The sequence below is a fragment of the Chelon labrosus genome (genome assembly GCF_963514085.1).
Source record: "Chelon labrosus genome assembly, chromosome: 7".
NCBI classification, from domain to species: domain Eukaryota; kingdom Metazoa; phylum Chordata; class Actinopteri; order Mugiliformes; family Mugilidae; genus Chelon; species Chelon labrosus.
The window spans coordinates 17,340,938-17,360,872 of record NC_140343.1 but is presented as its reverse complement, the minus strand read 5'-3'; the positions used below and the strand labels follow the sequence as shown (position 1 = coordinate 17,360,872).

The 19,935-nt window shown below is 40.6% G+C and overlaps 4 protein-coding genes across 8 annotated transcripts; 2 read left to right on the top strand and 2 right to left on the bottom strand.

Annotated features, from left to right (window-relative positions):
• Positions 1-4,389: 4,389 nt before the first annotated feature.
• Positions 4,390-6,939, top strand: nr2c2ap (nuclear receptor 2C2-associated protein; the record flags this gene model as incomplete). The annotated part of the gene is made up of 5 exons (XM_084548846.1): positions 4,390-4,497; positions 4,679-4,769; positions 6,021-6,126; positions 6,249-6,318; positions 6,819-6,939. The coding sequence occupies exons 1-5, from the start codon at positions 4,460-4,462 to the stop codon at positions 6,937-6,939; spliced, it is 426 nt and encodes a 141-aa protein (XP_084404972.1). The 5' UTR covers positions 4,390-4,459.
• Positions 6,555-9,175, bottom strand: rfxank (regulatory factor X-associated ankyrin-containing protein). Of its 2 annotated transcripts, XM_084548844.1 has the most exons (9): positions 8,942-9,175; positions 8,748-8,852; positions 8,520-8,621; positions 8,367-8,432; positions 8,170-8,270; positions 7,969-8,094; positions 7,807-7,873; positions 7,641-7,721; positions 6,555-7,552 (listed from the first exon to the last, which is right to left on the bottom strand). In XM_084548844.1, the coding sequence occupies exons 2-9, from the start codon at positions 8,845-8,847 to the stop codon at positions 7,500-7,502; spliced, it is 696 nt and encodes a 231-aa protein (XP_084404970.1). In that variant the 5' UTR covers positions 8,848-8,852; positions 8,942-9,175; the 3' UTR covers positions 6,555-7,499. The 2 variants fall into 2 exon arrangements, with proteins under 2 accessions (XP_084404970.1, XP_084404969.1); XM_084548843.1 differs by having other exon boundaries at positions 7,969-8,270.
• Positions 9,176-9,226: 51 nt separating this feature from the next.
• borcs8 (BLOC-1 related complex subunit 8) lies at positions 9,227-13,529 on the top strand. 4 transcript variants are annotated; one of them, XM_084549134.1, is made up of 6 exons: positions 9,227-9,360; positions 9,552-9,664; positions 10,833-10,897; positions 10,983-11,090; positions 11,675-11,790; positions 13,063-13,529. In XM_084549134.1, the coding sequence occupies exons 1-5, from the start codon at positions 9,324-9,326 to the stop codon at positions 11,766-11,768; spliced, it is 417 nt and encodes a 138-aa protein (XP_084405260.1). In that variant the 5' UTR covers positions 9,227-9,323; the 3' UTR covers positions 11,769-11,790; positions 13,063-13,529. The 4 variants fall into 4 exon arrangements, with proteins under 4 accessions (XP_084405260.1, XP_084405261.1, XP_084405263.1 ...); XM_084549135.1 differs by lacking the exon at positions 13,063-13,529 and adding an exon at positions 12,341-12,474; XM_084549137.1 differs by lacking the exon at positions 11,675-11,790.
• On the bottom strand, positions 11,805-16,237 carry tmem221 (transmembrane protein 221). Its single transcript, XM_084549133.1, has 3 exons — positions 15,933-16,237; positions 13,593-13,678; positions 11,805-12,937 (listed from the first exon to the last, which is right to left on the bottom strand). Exons 1-3 carry the CDS (start codon positions 16,232-16,234, stop codon positions 12,393-12,395), a joined length of 933 nt encoding a protein of 310 aa, XP_084405259.1. The 5' UTR covers positions 16,235-16,237; the 3' UTR covers positions 11,805-12,392.
• Positions 16,238-19,935: the final 3,698 nt, after the last annotated feature.

Sequence of the window (19,935 nt, the reverse complement as noted above, 5' to 3'; positions counted from 1 at the left end):
GAAAGTCAAGGAGTCAGTTTGTCATCTGGGCCAAAAGAGGAGAGCACAGAGCGCTGTAGCGCTGCCCCAGCCTCAACGCTGCGTCCCTCGGCTGACAGCGGCACACGCATTAATCACCCAACTCATTAAGACAATCTGCACAAGTGCCCACAGCTCATGAAGTCTGGAACAGACTATAGCGACTGTTTTACCTCCTGAAGCATCGGCTTATGTGCCTCAGTGCAGTCAACCTACCAGTTGAGCCATTTCAGATGACACTGGATTATAACTTCTGATATCCAGCAACTTTACTCATAATTAACATTTGTTCAAACAAGTTCCTTATCAAGTCAAATTTTATGTTGGCAAAAGTTTTTCAGCAGTGACAGCAAGCAGGTCACTTAACGAACTGTGAACATGAGAGTTTGCCAAGAGACAGATGTGATTTTCTTCAGGAAAACTGGGATTCCTGCCTTGTGGTTGCATGTCTCCATCAACCAGTCAAGTTGCAGTTTACTTCCTTGTCTGCCCAGACTCATGTAATATATGTGGTGAAAACTTTAATTAAAAAATGACGTCACAGTGACTAACAAGTTAGAATCAGTTCATCTGTGAGTCCAGGTAAATGTTTCATGACAAACCTGAAGGAATTCCTTCAAGGCGCCGCTGAGATATTGACCCAAGATGGTGACCTTGACCCAACTGCCAAAATACTGTATAATGAATTCATCCTTGGGTCCAAGTGGACATTTGTGGCAAATTTGAGTTGAGCTTTGGGTCACAACATGTTTTCAGTCACAGTGACCTTTGATCTTAAAAAAACAAATTCTACTCTAAACATTTTCACAAAAGAATTCCCTCAAGGCGTTCCAGCAGCATTGATTGCACTCATAAGAAAGACGTATATTCATATGGAGCAACAACCCAAAAGCAACACAGTGCACTCAGCCATCATTCTTGCTGCCGCAAAGGCATAATAAAAGAAAATCTTATTTTCCAAATACAGCAGTGAACAAGAAACTAGACTGAAACTGCAAACAAGGGAAATACAGCAATGAAATTGATTTCTTTGACACTGATGCTCCTTTTTTTTTTTTTTTTTTTTTTTTTTTTTACAAGAACAACCATTGTGATGAATGAAAATGAGCAGTTTATCTGAGAGCAATTCTGATTCTCTTGCCAAACCTAGAGGACTGCTGCAAATAAACTGAAGATAGTGTGGCCTAACTGTTTTTCATGTCTCATAAGAAAGAAAAAAACATAACTCTGCTTCGTCAACCAGGCTCAGTGTGCGCACTTTTCACTGAACCCGTATTTAATGGTTGCGCTGGAGCTTTGAAAAGACTGTGTGCTCAAAGGAACAACTTCACGTCCACTAATTAAAAAAGGGGACTGCTACAGGTGGGAAAACTGTGAACTTTAATAATTAAATAACGCCAGCAAATGACCACTTTCAAGTGCAAGTGCCTTCTGTAAATATGTGTCATAGTTGGCATAAACCTCTAAAAATAGCAGTGATTGTTGAGGATTCAGACTTTTACATACTTGGATCCGATAGCCTTGCGGGTTACTTGAACGGCCTAAGTTACCATGGTGATATGCACAGAGTGAAAAGTGAGGCACTGCAGCGAGACCACAAAGCCAGCCAGGGTTAAGCCCAAAGTTAGTTTGCTAACCGCTAATCCTGCCTCATGGGACATAACCCAGAAACAGAGGTGACAAAAGCTCAGAGAGCAGCGGCAACCGTTGCGGCGAGAGACTGACAAAGATGGCTGAGGGAGGGAACACGAGGATTTAAGCTGTATCAGTGACAAGAGGTGAAGATAATCCTCTAACAAGCTCAGAGACCAACAAAGGCCAGAAATGATTCAACAGAAAGAAAAAAATAAATTATCAAAATATCTTAGAACACAGATTCTCACAAAAGTCTAATTTCCACAACAAAACTAATCACAGAATATTTTTAGAGATAAGTTGCCAAAATAGTTAAAACAACAAGAAGAGAGGCTGCAGCAGCCCACACACACTCCAGAGGGAACGGCTTAACATTTTAGAAAATGTTCATTTGATTTTTATGCAGCCATTTGGATGAGGATAAAGAAGTGAAGCAGGGCAAATAGACAGCTCGGTTCTGTGGAGATGTTTAAAAATGCACCTACCAGTACCTCTTAACCTCACAGAGCACTTTTCTTGTTCATTTAGTCCGTTCAATATAGGAAGTCTTAAAAATGTCAAGTTGTGGTTTTATGCGAGTTGTGCGCTGAGCACACCGACTTCCTGGAGTCCCCGCTGGTTGCCTGGCAACCTCACAGTCTGTTCCTGTAAAGGACACAGAAAGCGCTCATGTGGGCTCTTAGGACGATTGGCCCACTTGCAGCCCACCTTGGCATTATTAGCAGCCCACATGGGCGACCATTCTGTGGGTCTCTGTGCCAGCTCATCAGTCACCCATGTGAGGCGCTTTCAGGAATGTTGGAGAGGTGGGCAATCAAAATGGCTCCAGGCCAGGAAGTTTGTTTTGACATCAAAATATATGAGCACCTGGCAAATTAATTGTCGAGGCAGCACTTTTGATGAACAGGATGTATGTCATAGACATAATATATGGGATAGTAAAATATAACTGACGCTTTAAATCAGTATTTATACTCGATCTCAAATGCGATCAGAAGCTGAAGCGCAAACTAGTGTCGTAATGCAAGGCTCACAAACCAGCAAAGTGAGAGTGAGCGTGGTGCTGGTTGTGGGGAAGTTAAGGGTGAGCGGTTTATGGGGGGGATGTCCTAACCTTAATACAGTCACTCTCCCCAGCCCCCTGCACAATTTTCACGGAGGCTGGGTTTCATTGGGTTTTGTATTTCAGCCCTATTGATTATCTGCTGTGAGGGGGCATTGTGACAAAACCTCAGCAGGAGTCCTCCATCTGCAATGAGCCATGTGGCACACACACAAACTGGTGTTTCTAGCTTTGTGAGAGCTTCTTCTATTGATATAATACACTGCCTGGCCACAAAAAAAGTTGCCACCAAAGGAAAAAAGGTCACACACCCTAATATTTCGTTGGACCGCCTTTAACTTTGATTACAGCACGCATTCGCTGTGGCATTGTTTCGATAAGCTTCTGCAATGTCACAAGATTTATTTCCATTCAGTGTTAAGCAATCATTTTTCACCAAGATCTTGTATTGACGATGGGAGAGTCTGACCTCTGTGCAAAGTCTTCTCCAGCACATCCCAAAGATTTACAATGGGGTTAAGGTCTGGACACAATCAGGATTTTTTTTCCAACCATATTTCTTCCTCGAAGACAATGGTTCCCCACTATCCTTCCAGTTTTTAATAATGCGTTGGACAGTTCTTAACCCAGTTTTAGTAGTTTCTGCAATCTCCTTAGATGTTTTCTCTGCTTCATGCATGTCAATGATTGGACCCTTCTCAAACAGACTAACATCTGTTCCACGACCACGGGATGTGTCTTTCAACATAGTTGTTCAAGAAATGAGAAGCTACTCATTGCATCAGCTGGGGTTAAATAACTTGTTTCAGCTGAAAGATAATCACCCATACAGTAATTATCCAATAGGAGGCTCGTACCTATTTGCTTAGTTAAATCCAGATGGCGACTTCTTTTTTTCGCCAGGCAGTGCACATTCCCTAGCCCCTTAATTGCCATAACCCAAACCATCTCAAATAAAACCCTAACCCGTGGTATAATCCTAACAACAACCTAAACTATCTAAAACCAAGTCTTACAAGATGTAACCCTCTAAAAATTGTGAGGCCGAGCCAAAATGACCCCCAACTACCAAATGTCCCCACAACGTTAGTATTTCATGAAAAATTAAGTTAATAAAAACAAGACCACACATACACACACATTTTCTCTACTGTGTTATTGGTTCTCAGGTTATGAAACACAGATATGGGGATGTGTTCGCTAATAAAAGCAGTAAAAGCTGCTCGGCCTGATATTGGTTCTTTTATGGGATTATCCAATCTGCTGCGGATCAACAACTATTACAACACACGTAACGTCTTTCTCCTTTGTATGTTTCATTTGAAGGTTTCAATCGGTTTAGGTCGATTCCTCCTCACCGGCTGTGATCCAATCTCACTGATCGATTATTATTTGACATTTTAGTCTCGCGTGGACAGACAACAGCGAGACTTGCAGGGACAAACAACATAACAAACATGGAGAGCTGCAGCAGAGCACCTCAGTGGACAGGAAGAGTGGAATTAAGTTTAATGTTTTATGCTCTAATTTATTAATAATGAGCCTTCGTGAGCTCGGATGAAGATGAACAGACTTTACCTGCCGCTGCACACCATGACAACGCCTCCACTGAATGATTTGACGGAGCACGACCTCCATCTAGAGGCGGGAAGGAGTAAACCGTCGCGGGTGAACGTCAGTGTCGCAAAAACAACACCGCCTGGAAGCAACACTTGACGGCAAACTGCGATTTTAAAATTACACATGGCTTCTTCGTTGATTTGCAGCGAAACCCAGAGCAGGTAAAGACCCCTGTAGCATTAAAACAGGGATATTTATTCACAGAGACATATTTTAAAGGTTAAGCTGTTACATTTCAATGGCAGTCTACGACAAGTGCATGTTCTGCCGTAATTCAGCCTCTTGTAAACTAGTAGAAGAACTGTAAACTAAGATCTGAGGGTATTGTCTCTCTCCTTTTAGGGTGAGCTCAGTGCTCAACAGGGACGTGAAACAGTATGGAAAGAAGTACATGTTTGACTGTAATGAAGAGACATGCTGGAACTCAGACCAGGTAAAATACAGCAATGCCCCGATTCCATAATTACAGTATACAGTGCATAGTCTGGGACACAGTGTGTGTGTGGTATACAGTTACTTTCCAAAACATGAGAATTAAATCTTCCTTCGTGACAGTTACAATGTTCAGTTTATATTAAAACAGCAAAAGAAAGCTGGTAATATCACTGTATGATCATTTTGGAAGATGTAGTTGTGGTGCTGTTAAACCCTACTGCATTAAACACTGAAGAGTTTCTGTTATTTAGCCTAGTCCACTGACAAACATGGGGGTGTCAAGATAATAGAAATGTGTCGGTACAACAAAATACAATATATTCAGTACTACTACAAACCACAGTCTAGCTCTCTGTTATTTAAAACAAATGCTGAACAGCATTACTTTCATGAAGATTTGGAGCAGGACTGTTTTTTTATTATTATCAGAATGCATGCGTTTTCACTAGTGTACCTAATGAACTGGCAAGTGAGTCTATACGTGTCACTGCACAAGAAATCAACATACTGAAACTTTACTATTCGATATAACAAGACATGATAAGGTGATTAAAGTGGAACTTTTGAAAACCACATAAACTCAGTTAAATTTAGTATGAATGTCTAAAATGTCGTTATGTTTCTGAATCTGTTTGACCACCAGCCATGGTTGTTTTAATCTAGACTAGCATACCTCAACAGCACCATCACAAATAGAGCATTTTCAGTGTGCATATTGTCATTTGACTTGACTTTGACTTTTGGTACTGTCCAAAGATGTGCTCGTTAGGTTCATTGGTGATTCTAAATTGGCTATAGGTGTGAGTGTGAATTGTTTTATCTCTGTGTTAGCCCTGTGATAGACTGGAGACCCCTCCGCGCAACCACAATATAGTGCACAAGTGGTTACAGAAAATGAATGAATGAATGAATGAACAAACACCCGGTCACATGTTTCCTAGAGTTTGATGTACTTTAAATGTGTTGTTTTGTCTGACCAAGGTCCAAAACCTGAAAATATTCCATTTAATGTTAAAAGGTAAAAGCAACATACTCTCAATTTGAAACTGTAAAACTGTTTACTTTTTTGGCTTTTTTTCCCCTTTAAAAATGTAGTTAAGGTTTAATCTCTTAAAAAACACTATAAAAGTCAGCTAATTGTTCCTATAATTCTTACGTTGACTGGAATAAAGATAAGGATTCTAAAAGTTACTTGAATGTAAACTGTATACATCACAGTGAGCCGTCATCAGCGTCATATGTTTGGCAGGGTGAATGTCAGTGGGTGTCCCTGGAGTTCCCCACGTCTGTCAGAGTATCAGAGTTAAAGGTCCAGTTCCAGGGAGGCTTCTCGGCAAAGACGTGCCGGCTAGAAGGTAAAACTTGGAGATTATAGCACAAACAGTTTTTTGATTTCACTCACTCCCTTCTCATTTTTAGAGTCCCCCCATTGCGGAAATGTATACTGTAAATTATTTTCCGCTTGTGCTCCCTGCAGGTTGCCCTAAAGATGGAGACTTCACAGTGCTCAGCCACTTTTACCCAGAGGACAACAACTCTCTTCAGATATCCTTCATTCTCTTTCTGCAACATTTGCATGAACAAATGGTGGAGCAGCAATTTTTGAAAATAATAAACCTGTTATTTTCTGCAACTGTCAAAGTAAACTCTTGCTTTAGCTGCATTAATGCAAACATGATAGTATATTGGGTAAATATTTGTATTCTATCAAAGTTATTAAACTGTTTCCTACTGTATAGTAACTTTTATATATTTTATTCTTCCGTTATTTAATTTAGTTCTTAGACTTTAATTTCGCTGCTGTAACTGTACATGATGCATGTGACAAATAATAAACCCTGAATCTTTTTCATAACGTACTAAATGCAATACTGTTTTAGTACATCATAGTCAGTCTACTAGAGATATTACAGCAGCTCAAACTGTACCTGTCAATCAAGGAACAATGTTTCTCCTGTTGCTGATCTTGATGGCTCATAATAAGCATCTGACAATATTTTCCTGAACCCTAGGCATGCTTATCTTGTTCTTAACTCCACACCCACAGCTTTCCCATACAGGAGGCCCCTGCAGTGGACAAAGTAAAAATAATGTTTGAGAATAGTGCTGACTTTTTTGGGAGAATTATTGTTTATTCCTTGGATCTCCTGGGGGAAAAAGCCCAATGACCGTGTTTTCAGTCCTCTCATGAGAGAGGAAATGACCCCTGAGTGAAGTACATACAGGATGCAGGATGGTGTGGTGGCACTTGGGAAACATGTCATCTGCACTGCCACCTCAGGAACTGATGTGAACGTGGCCTTTTTTGGTATGAATGTCATGGCAATGTTGCTCTTTGTCACTTGGACATAGGAACGCTTTGTACGGAGTTACAAAGCGGATTTGCTGGATAATAAGAGCCTTTGTAATCAGCTTTCTATATTTTATGTTGTGCCTTCAAGTTAAACCGCCATTCCAGTATAAAAATACATCTTTATTAAAACCTGTTTACTGCCAAACAAAATATTTTTGCTGCACAAGTGTCACAATTTCATCCTGGTTTGTACAAATTGTTTGTACAATATATTGCATACAGAGTAATGCACACAAATGGAATAAACCAGTTATCAACTGACAAATGCAGTCTACTGTGTCAGGATCTACCAATGTACTGATCTGTTGAAATAACATTCAGTTTTGACAGGCGTCTTCATCATCTCAGCATCAGCTATGTCAGACTGTCCTAGTGTCATGTTGATGGCTTGTAGAGTTTCAGGATATGGTCCTCCAACACTTTCTGAACTATGAAACAAACGACACATTCATTTCATAGAAACTGTACAGAAGGAAAATGCATATGTGAGGGAAGAGATCATAGCCTAATACATACTTTTTTTGTGTCCTAGGGCAACAGCTAAGGCCATTGGACTGTACCCAGAGTCAGATTCGATGGTCATATCAGCTCCTTTGGCTGAAAGAGAGCACAGCAATGGGAATTAATAAGAGACTCAAACTATTTGATTGAATTTATCATGACTTATAGAAATGCAGTGTACCTAGGAGTGCCTCCACACATTTGACATGGTTCCCTCGTACAGCATAAAGAAGAGGTGTTCCGCCATTCTGAGAATAAAAGTGTCATTAAAAACAACACAAAAATGACGCTGTAGTAACAATGTATTATTAAATAGATTTATGATGACGAGGTGTAACTGTACCCAATCGTAAGTGTCAATGTCCACTCCATGTCTGAGTAGAGACTCAACAATGTCCACGTAACCCCCTGAGCTGGCCAGCGTCAGGGCGCTCTCGCGCTCCCTAGCAATAGTTTTGGGGTCCGCACCCTGAAATATAAATTCCGTGGACGTCAGTAAGGTGGTGCATGTTGTCACAGTGCTGTGTAATGTCTTATTTTTTACCTTTTCCAAGAGAAAGTCCACCATCGCTTTCTCTCCAAACGCTGCTGCCCACATGAGAGGCGTAAAGCCTCGTTCATCCTGTCTGCTCAGCAGTGACATGTCTGCAGGATAAACCAGGTCAGAGTCCGACATTAAGAATTTACACAGTTTTAAGCTCTGTTTAAAAATGCATGCCGATATACCCCTAGATATCTCACCCTTAGTCAGGTGTGCAGCCACTTGTGAAACCTCGCCTTGAGCTGCCAGCTGATGTATAGAAAGAGCTGATGGAGATTAAAAAAAACAGTCTCCTTAATATCAAACAATAAACATGTTTGTCTTAACTTTAGAGCATCTGTGCCAGTTCTTACAGTCTAATGTTGCTGGGCGTACTGTAACCTCATTCCCACGCTGCTTGTTGGTCAGAGTGGTGGAGTGCTTGAACAAATCATCTTCATCCCCCTCCGTGTTTTCTGCGAGCAACCCAGTCACATGAAAAACAGTCATTTCAGTGTTTAACAGATCAGAATTATATCGTAAGTATCAGGTGACGCGGAAATGCATAAATGTCAAGCAATTGACCACATATGGAAAAGTACCATTGGACCTCTCATCTCTGGAATCGGAGGGACATGTACTAGCGTTGCATGGCTGCTTATGTTGGCCGTCTGCAACCTCATCCTCACCTCTGGCCTCCATGATCACTGCATTTAAAACAAGATATCAACTACTAAATAACACAGATGGTAAAGTTAAAAAAAAATAAAATAGTTTGAGCAAATTATCCACTCACCACATCCAGGCTCTCGGTGTAAATTTCGCTAACTTCCTTAGGGGAAAACTGAAAGTAAATAATTTCAGATCACGCATTTGATCTTGCCAGCCTTCGAAGAGTGCCAGGGGTCCATTACTCGTTCCTGAAGTGGTTAGCTACTTAATGAAGCCGTTATTTTAACAAAGGAAATAAAAAACACCTTTGAATCAGTCCGTGTAACGTCCCCTTACATCTGACACTCTTTGAAGGAAGAACTTTGCGTTCCGCAGCCGATATTTCTGTCCGGAACGTTAACATGTGACACACGACAACAATAATACGGAAGTAGTAGGAATCAGGTGACTTTATTCGCATACAGCTGCATTGTTATTACTTTGTGACAATAAAACCAGCCTGCGTTATGGAGGACCAGGAGATGCAACTCAAAGTTAGACGAGGTAAATATTAGCAAAATATTTTAGCCTACAACTTACCTCATGTTAGCTCGCAGCGCTGCAGCTAAGCTCGCCGCCAAGCTAATGCTATCCCAGCCGGTGTTGATTGACAATAAGTGTTAACATGCTGCTGAGTGTTTCCGTACGTTTTTGTCTAACATGTGTGCCCCTGTCTCTATTTCTTGATTCTGCAGTGAGTGACAAATTCACGGAGAGCATGTACGTCCTGGCTAACGAGCCGTCGGTGGCTCTCTACAGACTGCAGGAGCACGTCAGAAGGTCGCTGCCTGAACTGGTGCAACACAAGGTTGTTATCAACAGTCATCTCGCTGGAGATTAAGAACTTAATGTAACACATCTTAGACAATTAAAGTAAACCCACCTCGAAATATGATTCATCTGGTGCAACTCCAACAACCTATTACAAGAAACCTAGCAATCTGCCTGCAACCTGGCTGCCAAAGCTATTGGTTGTCTTTGGAGGATCCTTGTAATAACACTCTGTGGTTGTTGTATTAACATGTTTTCATTTGTCAGTCCAACATATTCACAATTTCTGCTGCCATGTAGTGATCAGACATTTCTTCAACTTGACTGAAATTGTTCTCATTAGAAATTCCAGCTTCACTGTTTTCTTGGATGCTAATCCAAAAATAACTTTTGCGTGAAATAACTGTCTGCTATGGAAATATAACAGTGGAAGAAAAACATTTTTCCCAACTTTACTAAAACTTGAATTCATTCAGCAAAAGAACATGACCAAAAACAGACCCACTTCACCAACATCAATCCAGCTTCATTTATCTGTTCAACCACTTCTTTAAAAGACATGTTGTTTGGGTACCGCCATGTTTTTGTCCCTCATCATGTCATCGGATGTTTACCCCACACATGCACAGAAGAAAATGCATTTATTCCAACTGGCGAGAGACGATCACAAAATACATTTACTGTACTTATTTTCCTATTAAACAGAAAATCATCAAGTTTAAACCATCACTCAAATGCAAACTGAAAATTCCTTCTGGTCAGTCTGCTCTGATTGGTTACATGAGCCACTTTTGTTCTAACTGGGATATTATTCTGATTATTAGTGGCAGTGTAACATTTCAACTCAGAAAGTTCTGAATGCAACAAAATGGTGGGCATTTAATTTGAAGTAATTGTGAACAAGGTTAACAACAACACTATGACTGTTGACTTGCCTCTTATTTTATCTTTAGGTTAACACCGTCTGTCAATATCTTCTTGAATGTATGGTACATGACAGTAAATATATTGTATGGAATCCACAGCCCTTCCTGTTAGATGCTACAGCTTTTTGACTTTTTCTTGAAAGCCTTAATGTTGTTGAAGCTGTCCACTTCATATCAAGACACAGTAGTATAAAGTATGACAATTGTGGATGTGTCATTTAATGTGAGGAAAAACACTTGTTTCTCCTGAAGATTTACTGGTTTTGTTTTCTCACACAGACCGATATGCAAAGCTGGGAGGAACAAAGTCAAGGAGCCATTTACACCGTGGAGTATGCATGCAGGTGAGATGATTCATACCGAGAGTCCTTTGTCTGCCTGCCTACTGACTTGACTTTTGACACACATTTGATCTGCTGGTTTTTGCAGCGCGGTGAAGAGCATGACAAACAGCAGCTTGTATTTCAAAAACATTGACGGCCTCCTACGTCAAGCCATCAGCATGAAGGAACGGATTAGTAGCTCTCAAGGACGCAGGTAGGAGGCAGCAGTGAATGCGTTGACTGAGGTGGTCAAAGTGTACGGGGTGGGAGATATGACACTGTTTAAGATCACACATACGTATCCATAGAATGCCATCAGCCAAAAGCAATTATTTTATCTGTCAAGTGAATTTAGAGTATGTAAATCAGCATTTTTCTACATCCTTGATGCAGTATCTGCATTTTCAGTCAACTGGAGGAGGGATGGCATCATTAGATGGTCTTTATACACATTTATCTTGTGAAATCTAATATAGTCATTGACATAGGTATTGCCGATACTTAAAAAAAGAGAGAATTTAACCCACAGAAGTGATCAAAGATCCACACCACAGTCCTTGCACTTTCATATTTTACTCTGTACTCTGTTTTTTTTTATATATATATATATTCTTTCTTTGCACCTTATCATACCTCCATTTGTTTCTGTCTGTTTAATGTAATCCTTTATTTAGAGTAACTCATGTCTGTTAATATTTTAGTTTTCCTTTCATTTTATGTCATTTTACTCTCCCAGTAACTGCAAAATGAAACTTCAGACCTTTTTCTTTGTAGTTAATGGGAGCTTCATGTTTTCAGTTTGCCACTGACACCTGCATGCAGCTTAAATGATGTGACCCCCTCTCCCAGTCCCCCTGTCTCTGCTCCACACCCCCCACCCACTTCCTCATGATCTCTGGACAGAGGTGTCCAAGGTTAGTAGTTCCTCCAGACATAATCAGAATCGATTGAAATGAGAGAAATGTGCATTTAAATGAGTTTTTAAGATGACAGGCTTTTGTGAACAGTGTTTTAATATCTTATTTAAATGTTTCAAACATTGTTTTTTTTTTTCAGTTGAATTGTATTTTCCACAATTTATCTATTTAAGGTTTATGTGAACAACACATAACAAAATACAGCTGCACACTGTGCACACACATTTGGCAAAACAGCGCCACTATATACAGCAGATTAAGTATTTCCATTATTGTAATGAAAGCTATAATTTGCCAGATTGGTACTTAGCATTGCTGTCTACAATGAGATTTAAACCACATTCATTCATACAAAACACTACAAATTATACACTATATTTTGCACCAAATAAAAAATACTTTGAAATCTGAAGGTGATAAAGGTGAAAACTTGGGTATGTTTTTCAGTCTCAGTCCCATGTTGTTGGATCAGTCAGGATAAACATTTGATAATGTTGAGTGGTACAGACTGTACATCTGCACTGAGATTTCAATTGCTGCCATCCAGGTGCTGTATTTTAATGTCATCGTCTTCAACCAGAAGCTCAGCTCGATTCATATCACACAAGCGTGGAGTCTTTTGCAGAAATCCCTGACTTGCGTGCAAGGACGCTCCTCATCTCATTGTTGACCCCATTCCAGGGTTTAACCTGAGCCTGCAGTAAACCAGATTCAGTAGACAGGGTCCTGTGCATTCGAGGACAGCTGCCACCACTGCTGTAGCCATCTTTATCACTGGACTGGCCTGGCAAACCTCCAGGTGGAGAGTACTGCTGCTGCTGTTGATACTGTTCACGCTGTCTTGGGTTGCTGCATTGAGGGTAGGAGACTGGATGCTGGAGGTGAGACTGGCTGCGGTGAATCCGCGGTTTGTCCACGCCGATCTTGAGCTCACAGGGCCGAGAGACGGGCGCGCTGCTGCTTCTGTGGTCGTTCTGATAGAGGGTGTCGAGGTCGCCGCCGCGGTAATGCTTGGACGTGTGGAACGCTTTGACCAGAGAGTGTATGACAGCCACCAGCAGGATCAGAATCCCAGAGGCGAGCACGCAAGCACTGGCAATACCGGTCTCTATCTCAAAAATTAGCAGCATGAAGATGGACATAGCTGCCAACAATGAGAAAAAGAGTGACAGAAAAATAGGATTTATTCACACAGAAACACTTTTCTCTACAACAAGTTGACAATGCTCATTTATGGCCAGATTACAGTTGTGGTGTGTTTGTCTGCAGGAAAAGGACCGTAGACTCTGGCATGCTGAAGGAGGGGGGAGAAAAGCACAGCTCTGGGATGTGACGTGACTTCCTGAGTTGGCGGCTGGCCTCTACAGACTCTTGCTCTGCTACCTATTGATTGCGGCTGAAGTGGGGTCATAAGGGCGACACCTCCTCATCACAATAGAGTGACCACCTCCAGTGACCCCCCTCCCATCTGTATAAGCCACTCAGTGGAACAGCGCACAGCAGCTCTGCCAGGTTCAGCATTAAAAACACTTAAGTCATGGCTGCTCAAAGAATGCATTGTTCTCATGGACTCGCTGGACGGATCAGAGAGAGAGAGAGAGAGCTGCAGTGTTGTTTTGCCTCCGCTGTTGAAAATCCACTGCTATGCCAGTGTTTTTTAACGTAGTTTTCTGGCTGTTATGAGTTTGTTGTTCAAGGTGAATGCCTAAAAAGTAACTAGCATGCCTGATTGTGCTACTTATGCATACATAAGATGATGCAGACTCTTAAAAACGGTTTTAGTCTTTTTTTTTTCTTACCTGCCAAGTAGACGGAAACCCCCAGGCAGAAAAGTCCAATAGCCACATGTCGTACAGCTCTGCTATCCAACAAAAACCAGTCTGCTCTGTTGAAAGAAACCTCATATTTTTAATGTTATGCCTCAGCCATCTTTGCACATCATTGCCACTTTAGTTTTTTTGTGAGCACATAAATGAAGACAGTTGTATGCAGCATGATATTTGTGTTAAGTTTCTTTTCATGAATTATTTTACTTTGCAGTTAAACCACCATTGGTTTTCTTGTATTTTCCCCCAGATGAGATTGTATTTTATAACATTAATTATTGGATACGATTAAACGCTAAAGGTATTTTGTGACACTCATTATTATTCACATTTTCTTGGAATGTCCCGTCTTTCAGCAGGGAGGTCCTGGGGTATGCTGCCGGATTTGTATAACCGACGTGGGAAAGGGCCAGCTAGAGGCTCTGTGCTGGATGCATAATGAGAGGAAGGCCATTGTTTCGATGGGGGGATTCATAAGAATTGAGAGGTGGGGGGTTGACCAACAACACTGCAGCGCCTTTGCACTCTGACACATAAGGAAGACCCTTTCATGCTTCTGAAACTATGTTTTCTGTTCACGAAACCTACTGGTTAAATTTATTTTCCAGCATAAGGCTGTGGTTTGCAGATGTAACAATTAAAGACGATTGTGTGGGCACGAGGACGTGCTCAACAGATTAAATGTTTTTCTGCCATTTATAGCAACAGTGTTACTCACTGAACTTATCACCATAAGAAATCGGAACCCACATAGAATGTAGGACAGGGTCTTGTAACACTTACTTAAGATGTTACTTTAAAGTCAATGATCAAATTCAAGGCTTTTTTATTTGAGGCAAAAAGTGGACGTTTGCTAGCATTAGCAGCTACAAGCTAAGCTAATGTTAGACCAGGTATGACTTTAGCAGAAAAAAATGTTTTATTGTATTAAAAATTAGAAAGTTTAGAATTTATTACTGGAGAATGTAACATTAAAGTTAGAAAATATGTATTTTTTTAATATTATTTTAAATCTTTTAATGTAAGTGGAGGTTTTCTGGTGTATTAACATTATTTATAATGTAAAATCTTCTTGAGTTTTGCTAAATAGTAGCCACTATGTCCATAACTGACAATTGCAGAATAGTGGAAAATACAAAAGTGTAGTTTAGTACCATTTAATGTCACTTTAAAGCGGAATTACTGTTTTTTACAACCTGGACCTTATTTCTGGCATAAAATGCGATCATTTACTCACCCATATAACTTTGGTGTCATTTAGAGTCATTCAGATGATATTTAGATCCAGTGGATCGCCACGTATGTCCATATAGTGGGAGTGATTGGGGCACCGAAACGCAGCCTCTAAATAACGCATTATCTGCCACGGAACTTGTTCATTTCACCAATATTTTTTTATGATACGCTAGTGTTATTCCCCGTTGAGTCCGGAGTTACCTGTTATCATCATCACCCGGGGTCTGTAGATTGACTTACTAACCTCTGACCTGCCTCTGCCTCTGCCTCTCTGACCGCCTCAACGGTCGACTTGTTTACCTGTAATTTGCTACTGCTAGTTTTTTGCAACATGGCTGAATATTTTTTCGATTCTGAGGTTGTGGACGACAACTTTGTTTATGATGGACGTCCTTACTGTTTCGAGCCAGATTATATGGATGAGGAGTTCATTGAAAGGAGGATGAGAGGCAGAGAAAGGAACAGCTGGCCAAAGAACAACCAATGCTGCACGTCTGCTAATAGATGACAGGTATATCCACGGGGAATAACACTAACGTATCACAACACAATATTGGTGAAATGAACGAGTTTCGTGGCAGATAATGTGTTATTTAGAGGCTGCGTTTCGGTGCCCCAGTCACTGTCACTATATGGATATACGCTGTGCTCCACTGGATATATATCGTCCGAACACACCAAAGTTATATGGGTTAGTAAACTATCATAAAACTATTTTATGCCAGAAATAAGGTCCAGGTTGTAAAAAACGGTAATTCCCCTTTAAAGGCTAACATTTGCTAGCATTAGCAACTACATGCTAAGCTAATGACAGATATAAAAAAAAAATATTAGAAAGTTTAGGATTTGTTACTGAAGAATAACATTAAAGTTAGAGAAAAAAGTTTTTAAAGTTTTTTATATATTATTTTAAAACTTAACTTAATGTCATCTTTTAACCGAGTTGGTGATTTTCTGGTGCATTAAGACTATTTTTTAACTGGAAAGCGGTTAAGGGTGCGTCACATCTATTTTCTGTAAACAGCGTCAACTTTGTGGCTGACAGAGCATCTGCAGGTGGTAGAAGAGGCCAATTACCTTTCAGTGTCCTGCTCCCCTCTGCAGACCTCGGTTGAAAAGTAGCTGTGGAGGAGACACACCACGACAGAGCTCAAGTTAAGGGTGAGGGACAGAGCTGAGAGCACCGTGGAGACCGGCGGCAGGACGGCCCAGACGTGAGCGGGTAGGAGCGCGGAGGTGGACGGGGGAGACTCCCTCACCGCCGTCTGCTGAGACTGTAGCTGGAAAATCAAAATCACCGACAGGACGGACATGATGGCCGACAAGATCCCCAGTAGAAAAAGAACCATCAGAGACCGCTGGCTGTACTTCAGCGTCATGTTTTTAACCCAAATTCCCCTCAGTTTAAAAAAATAAATAAATAAAATACCCGGCGATCTAAAGTCCCAAAACTGGCATCTCAGTGTCCTTTCGGGATGAATAGTTTCTTCGTCGGTATGGATGTTAGCTGTGGCGGAGCGGCGCGCAGCTCCGTCCGAGCATGTGATGGACTTTAAATCCCCAGATTAAAAAGTTCCCAACAACAATGGACTTTTTCTCTGGGATGCTCGGAAACAATGCCTGGACGTGCCGGTGGGAGAGGCAGAGCTCCCTGATTAAACACAAAGCGCGTTCAGCAAATCTCTTCTCCCTCTATTAGCCAGTGATAGTTGCACTGATAGTTTTAAGCGTGTAACACCTTAACAGATATATATATATGGAAATACACTAACATTAAAAAAAAAAAAAAAAAGGCATTAAAAATATTAAAAGTATAGGCAGCGTGTGTATGGTATGATAATAGGCCCGTGTCTTCTTTTAGATTAGCCTACTTCTTATACAGGCTGCTATAGAGGTATTAAAGGATTACTGTAGCTCAGAGTCCTTTATATTGTCTGTTGTTTTAACATATGCGTACATGATCACATTAATAAAAATATAAAAATAATATAAATGGTTCAAAATAGTTCCTGTGCAAAATAAAAGTATTCCAGGCGTACACAACAGAAAATATCTTCGGAATTTGCAGCAGCGCAGCCACCTTATCAACCATTTATTTTTATTCATCATGCAGATGCAGTCTCAATCGATTTAATTTACTAACACTTTTTTCTTCACCGAAACTCACAAATTTTACCTTGACTTTTATCTGCACACATGATGAACCATGCTTTGAATTAAGTTTCCAGTCCATCATCTGCTCAAATTAATATTAAATAGTCACACTTTGTACACACTCCTTGACCACAAGCACCCTGACACACTTTGAGATCGTGACTTGTGCTGCAGAGGCCTTGTTGTTCTGTTAGAGGCCGGGGGTTGGTGGGGAGGTAAAGGTGTAACCCTTATTCTGTTGAGATGTAGATAAGGCTGTAGCTATTAAGGTACACAATGTGAACAATTGCTCTCACACATGTACACTGACCAGGGAGGCTATTTCTGAATTCGACAGCCTCACCACATGCTCTAAAAGGGTCGTGGCTGATCTTGTCGAAAGCAGAAGTGAGAAGTTTCAGGAAAATGAAAAAAAAAATGGACTTGATACGGAAAGTTCTCAAAGGCACCTTTGTGTCTCTGCAGCTTCTACTTCATGGCTCTTGCCTTATGTGTCTATCAGCGGTTCAGTATAATGTATGAATGCGGTTGTGATTCCGCATTGATGAAGCCCTTGTGGAGTTTAGAAAAAAACATACAAAGAATACGAGCATAAATGCCCCACAGAGATATAAATTCCCCTTTGCTGCAGGTGATTACTTGCCGTATTTACAGACGGGGATTTGTGCTGTTCCTCAACGGCTCAATGGGGCCCACGCACATGAGTCCTAGAGGTAAAGGCTGTGGCTGCCTGCAGGGATGTTGCTAACTATTGCATCAGATGCACAGTTTGAGAAGCCTCTTGGGATCTAAAGGTGTGTGCGTGCACGGCTCTGCGTGTCTGTGTCGCTGATGTGTTTGTCAGTGTGTGTGAGGGAGAAATAGAGTTGTTATTCAACATTGCACAGATGATCTGTGCTAATAAATAAATCGCCATATTATTTTTGGGAGGACATTGTGTCACAATGCAAAAATAGTCAACAATTCAGCTCATGCAGTGATTCCGTTAAACCTCTAAATAGACTTATCCAGTTGGATTTCTATGTACGCATTTTTAGTTTGCTTTTGATCGTTTTATTTCTTTATTTCTTTTTTTCTCTACTTTCTATTCTTTTGTCTTTTCCACTCTATTCACTTCCTGTCCCCGGTTTACATCAGTTATAGAATAGAATGTCTTTATTTGTCATCGTGGTACAACGAAATTAAAGTTATACCGAAGATTAGATGATAAACATGCATAATAACATCTGACTGAGTATCACATAATGATTGTAACAACACATGAACATTGCAATATGTTCTCCTCTCTGGATTATGTTATACACCAGGCATAACATTATGACCACCTTCCTAATATTGTGTAGGTCTCCCTTGTGCCTCCAAAACAGTTGTAACTCATCAGACAATGGACATGGACCTTCTGAGGGTGTCCTTTCAGGCAACAGAATGTTGTTAGCGTGGGTTTTTGGGGGAGGGGCCTCTGTGGATCATCCCACAGATACTCGATCAGTTTGGGATCTAGTGAATTTGGAGGCCAGGTCAACACTTTCATTCTTCATGTTTTTTGAGTTGTTCCTAAACGGTTTTTGTGTGTGTGTCTGTGTCAGGCTGCATCCTGCTGGGGATGGCTGCTGCCATCAAGGAGTGTCATAGCTATGGGGTGGGGGTGACTGGTCTGGTCTAGGTGGGTGGTACATGTCTAAGTAACATCCACATGAATGCCAGGTCCGAAAGTTTCCCAGCAGAACACTGTATTGTGATAAGATGGTCAATGTGGTCATAATGTTGTGGCTGATCAGTGTATGTTTATTAAGATTATCAGAGAATCAATGACCGAACTCTGACTGGCATTTCAGTTCTAACCTTTTAGCAGCTGAGCTTTTTGTTACATCAAATGCACATAGGTGGCTAAAGTTACAGTAATAGTTTCAAATCAGTTAGGTGTCACAGTTAGGTGTTACTATGACCTCATCATTCAACTACAATCTGGAGAGAGAGTATTCGTGATGTTCGATTAATGTTCAGTCAACTGCCAAAGGGTACCTCAGAGGAGTGAGTGCCTGCAAATACATCATGAGGCTTCTTCTGGTATTGAAATGCAGAAAGACTAAAATAACTCAGAGCTTCCTCTCAGACAAGCGCTGCTTTGAGAATGAGACCACCCTTCACTTTAATTAAGTCGCGCTTAACTTCATAAAGGCTCTTAGAAAATATTTTTTATGCACTCTGAGATCTTTAATCTAGTGCAGCCTTACTGGACCGTGAATAGAGATTATAAAAGAGGTATCAAATCAGTGCAAAATGGTATTAAATCTTTTCCCTTTACAAGACCGTGAAATATAGCATGCATACAGTCACAAGACAGTTCACTGAGTACGCCAGTGAAAGCATGTGCATTCTAATAAAACAGTCCTGCACTAAATCTTAGCTTCAATTTAACATTCACTTTATGTTAAACAGCGTCAGAAAGGTGATAACTGTAGGTGTGGGATCATTTTGGAGGCTGTAGTTTGTGGTGCTGTTAAATGTGATTCAATTAAACACTAGTGTTTCTGTTATTTGGTCTACACCTCTGACTGGGTGTAACAACAGGGTTGTCAAAATAATAGCAACGTGTGTCAGTACAACACGATACGATTCAATAGTGCTACAAACCACAGCCTCCAAAATGAAAACACATCTGAATCAAAATCTCTCTCAGTTATTTGAAGCAAATGCTGTGTAATATCATAACATTCATGAGGATTTAGTGCAGGATTGTTTTATTATTATGCATTCATTTTGACTAAGGAACTAGTGAGTGTAACATGATCTGATTCCTGTAATTATAGATAGATAGATAGATAGATAGATAGATAGATAGATAGATAGATAGATCTTTAATTTAGCGCAGCTATCCTGAATCCTGACTAAAAACGTAATTTGAAGAACACAAGAATTAACAAAA

Coding starts and splice junctions, on each gene's coding strand:
- borcs8 (XM_084549134.1), top strand. CDS start 9,324: ATGGAGGACCAGGAGATGCAACTCAAAGTTAGACGAG. Junction 9,665..10,832: donor CTGAACTGGTGCAACACAAG/GTTGTTATCAAC, acceptor TTTCTCACACAG/ACCGATATGCAAAGCTGGGA. Junction 11,091..11,674: donor AGTAGCTCTCAAGGACGCAG/GTAGGAGGCAGC, acceptor TCATGTTTTCAG/TTTGCCACTGACACCTGCAT.
- rfxank (XM_084548843.1), bottom strand. CDS start 8,847: ATGGAGGCCAGAGGTGAGGATGAGGTTGCAGACGGCCAACATAAGCAG. Junction 7,874..7,968: donor ACATTGACACTTACGATTGG/GTACAGTTACAC, acceptor TTTTATTCTCAG/AATGGCGGAACACCTCTTCT. Junction 7,722..7,806: donor ATGTGTGGAGGCACTCCTAG/GTACACTGCATT, acceptor GCTCTCTTTCAG/CCAAAGGAGCTGATATGACC.
- tmem221 (XM_084549133.1), bottom strand. CDS start 16,234: ATGACGCTGAAGTACAGCCAGCGGTCTCTGATGGTTCTTTTTCTACTG. Junction 13,679..15,932: donor GGGGAGCAGGACACTGAAAG/GTAATTGGCCTC, acceptor TTCTTTCAACAG/AGCAGACTGGTTTTTGTTGG. Junction 12,938..13,592: donor GGTTTCCGTCTACTTGGCAG/GTAAGAAAAAAA, acceptor CATTGTTGGCAG/CTATGTCCATCTTCATGCTG.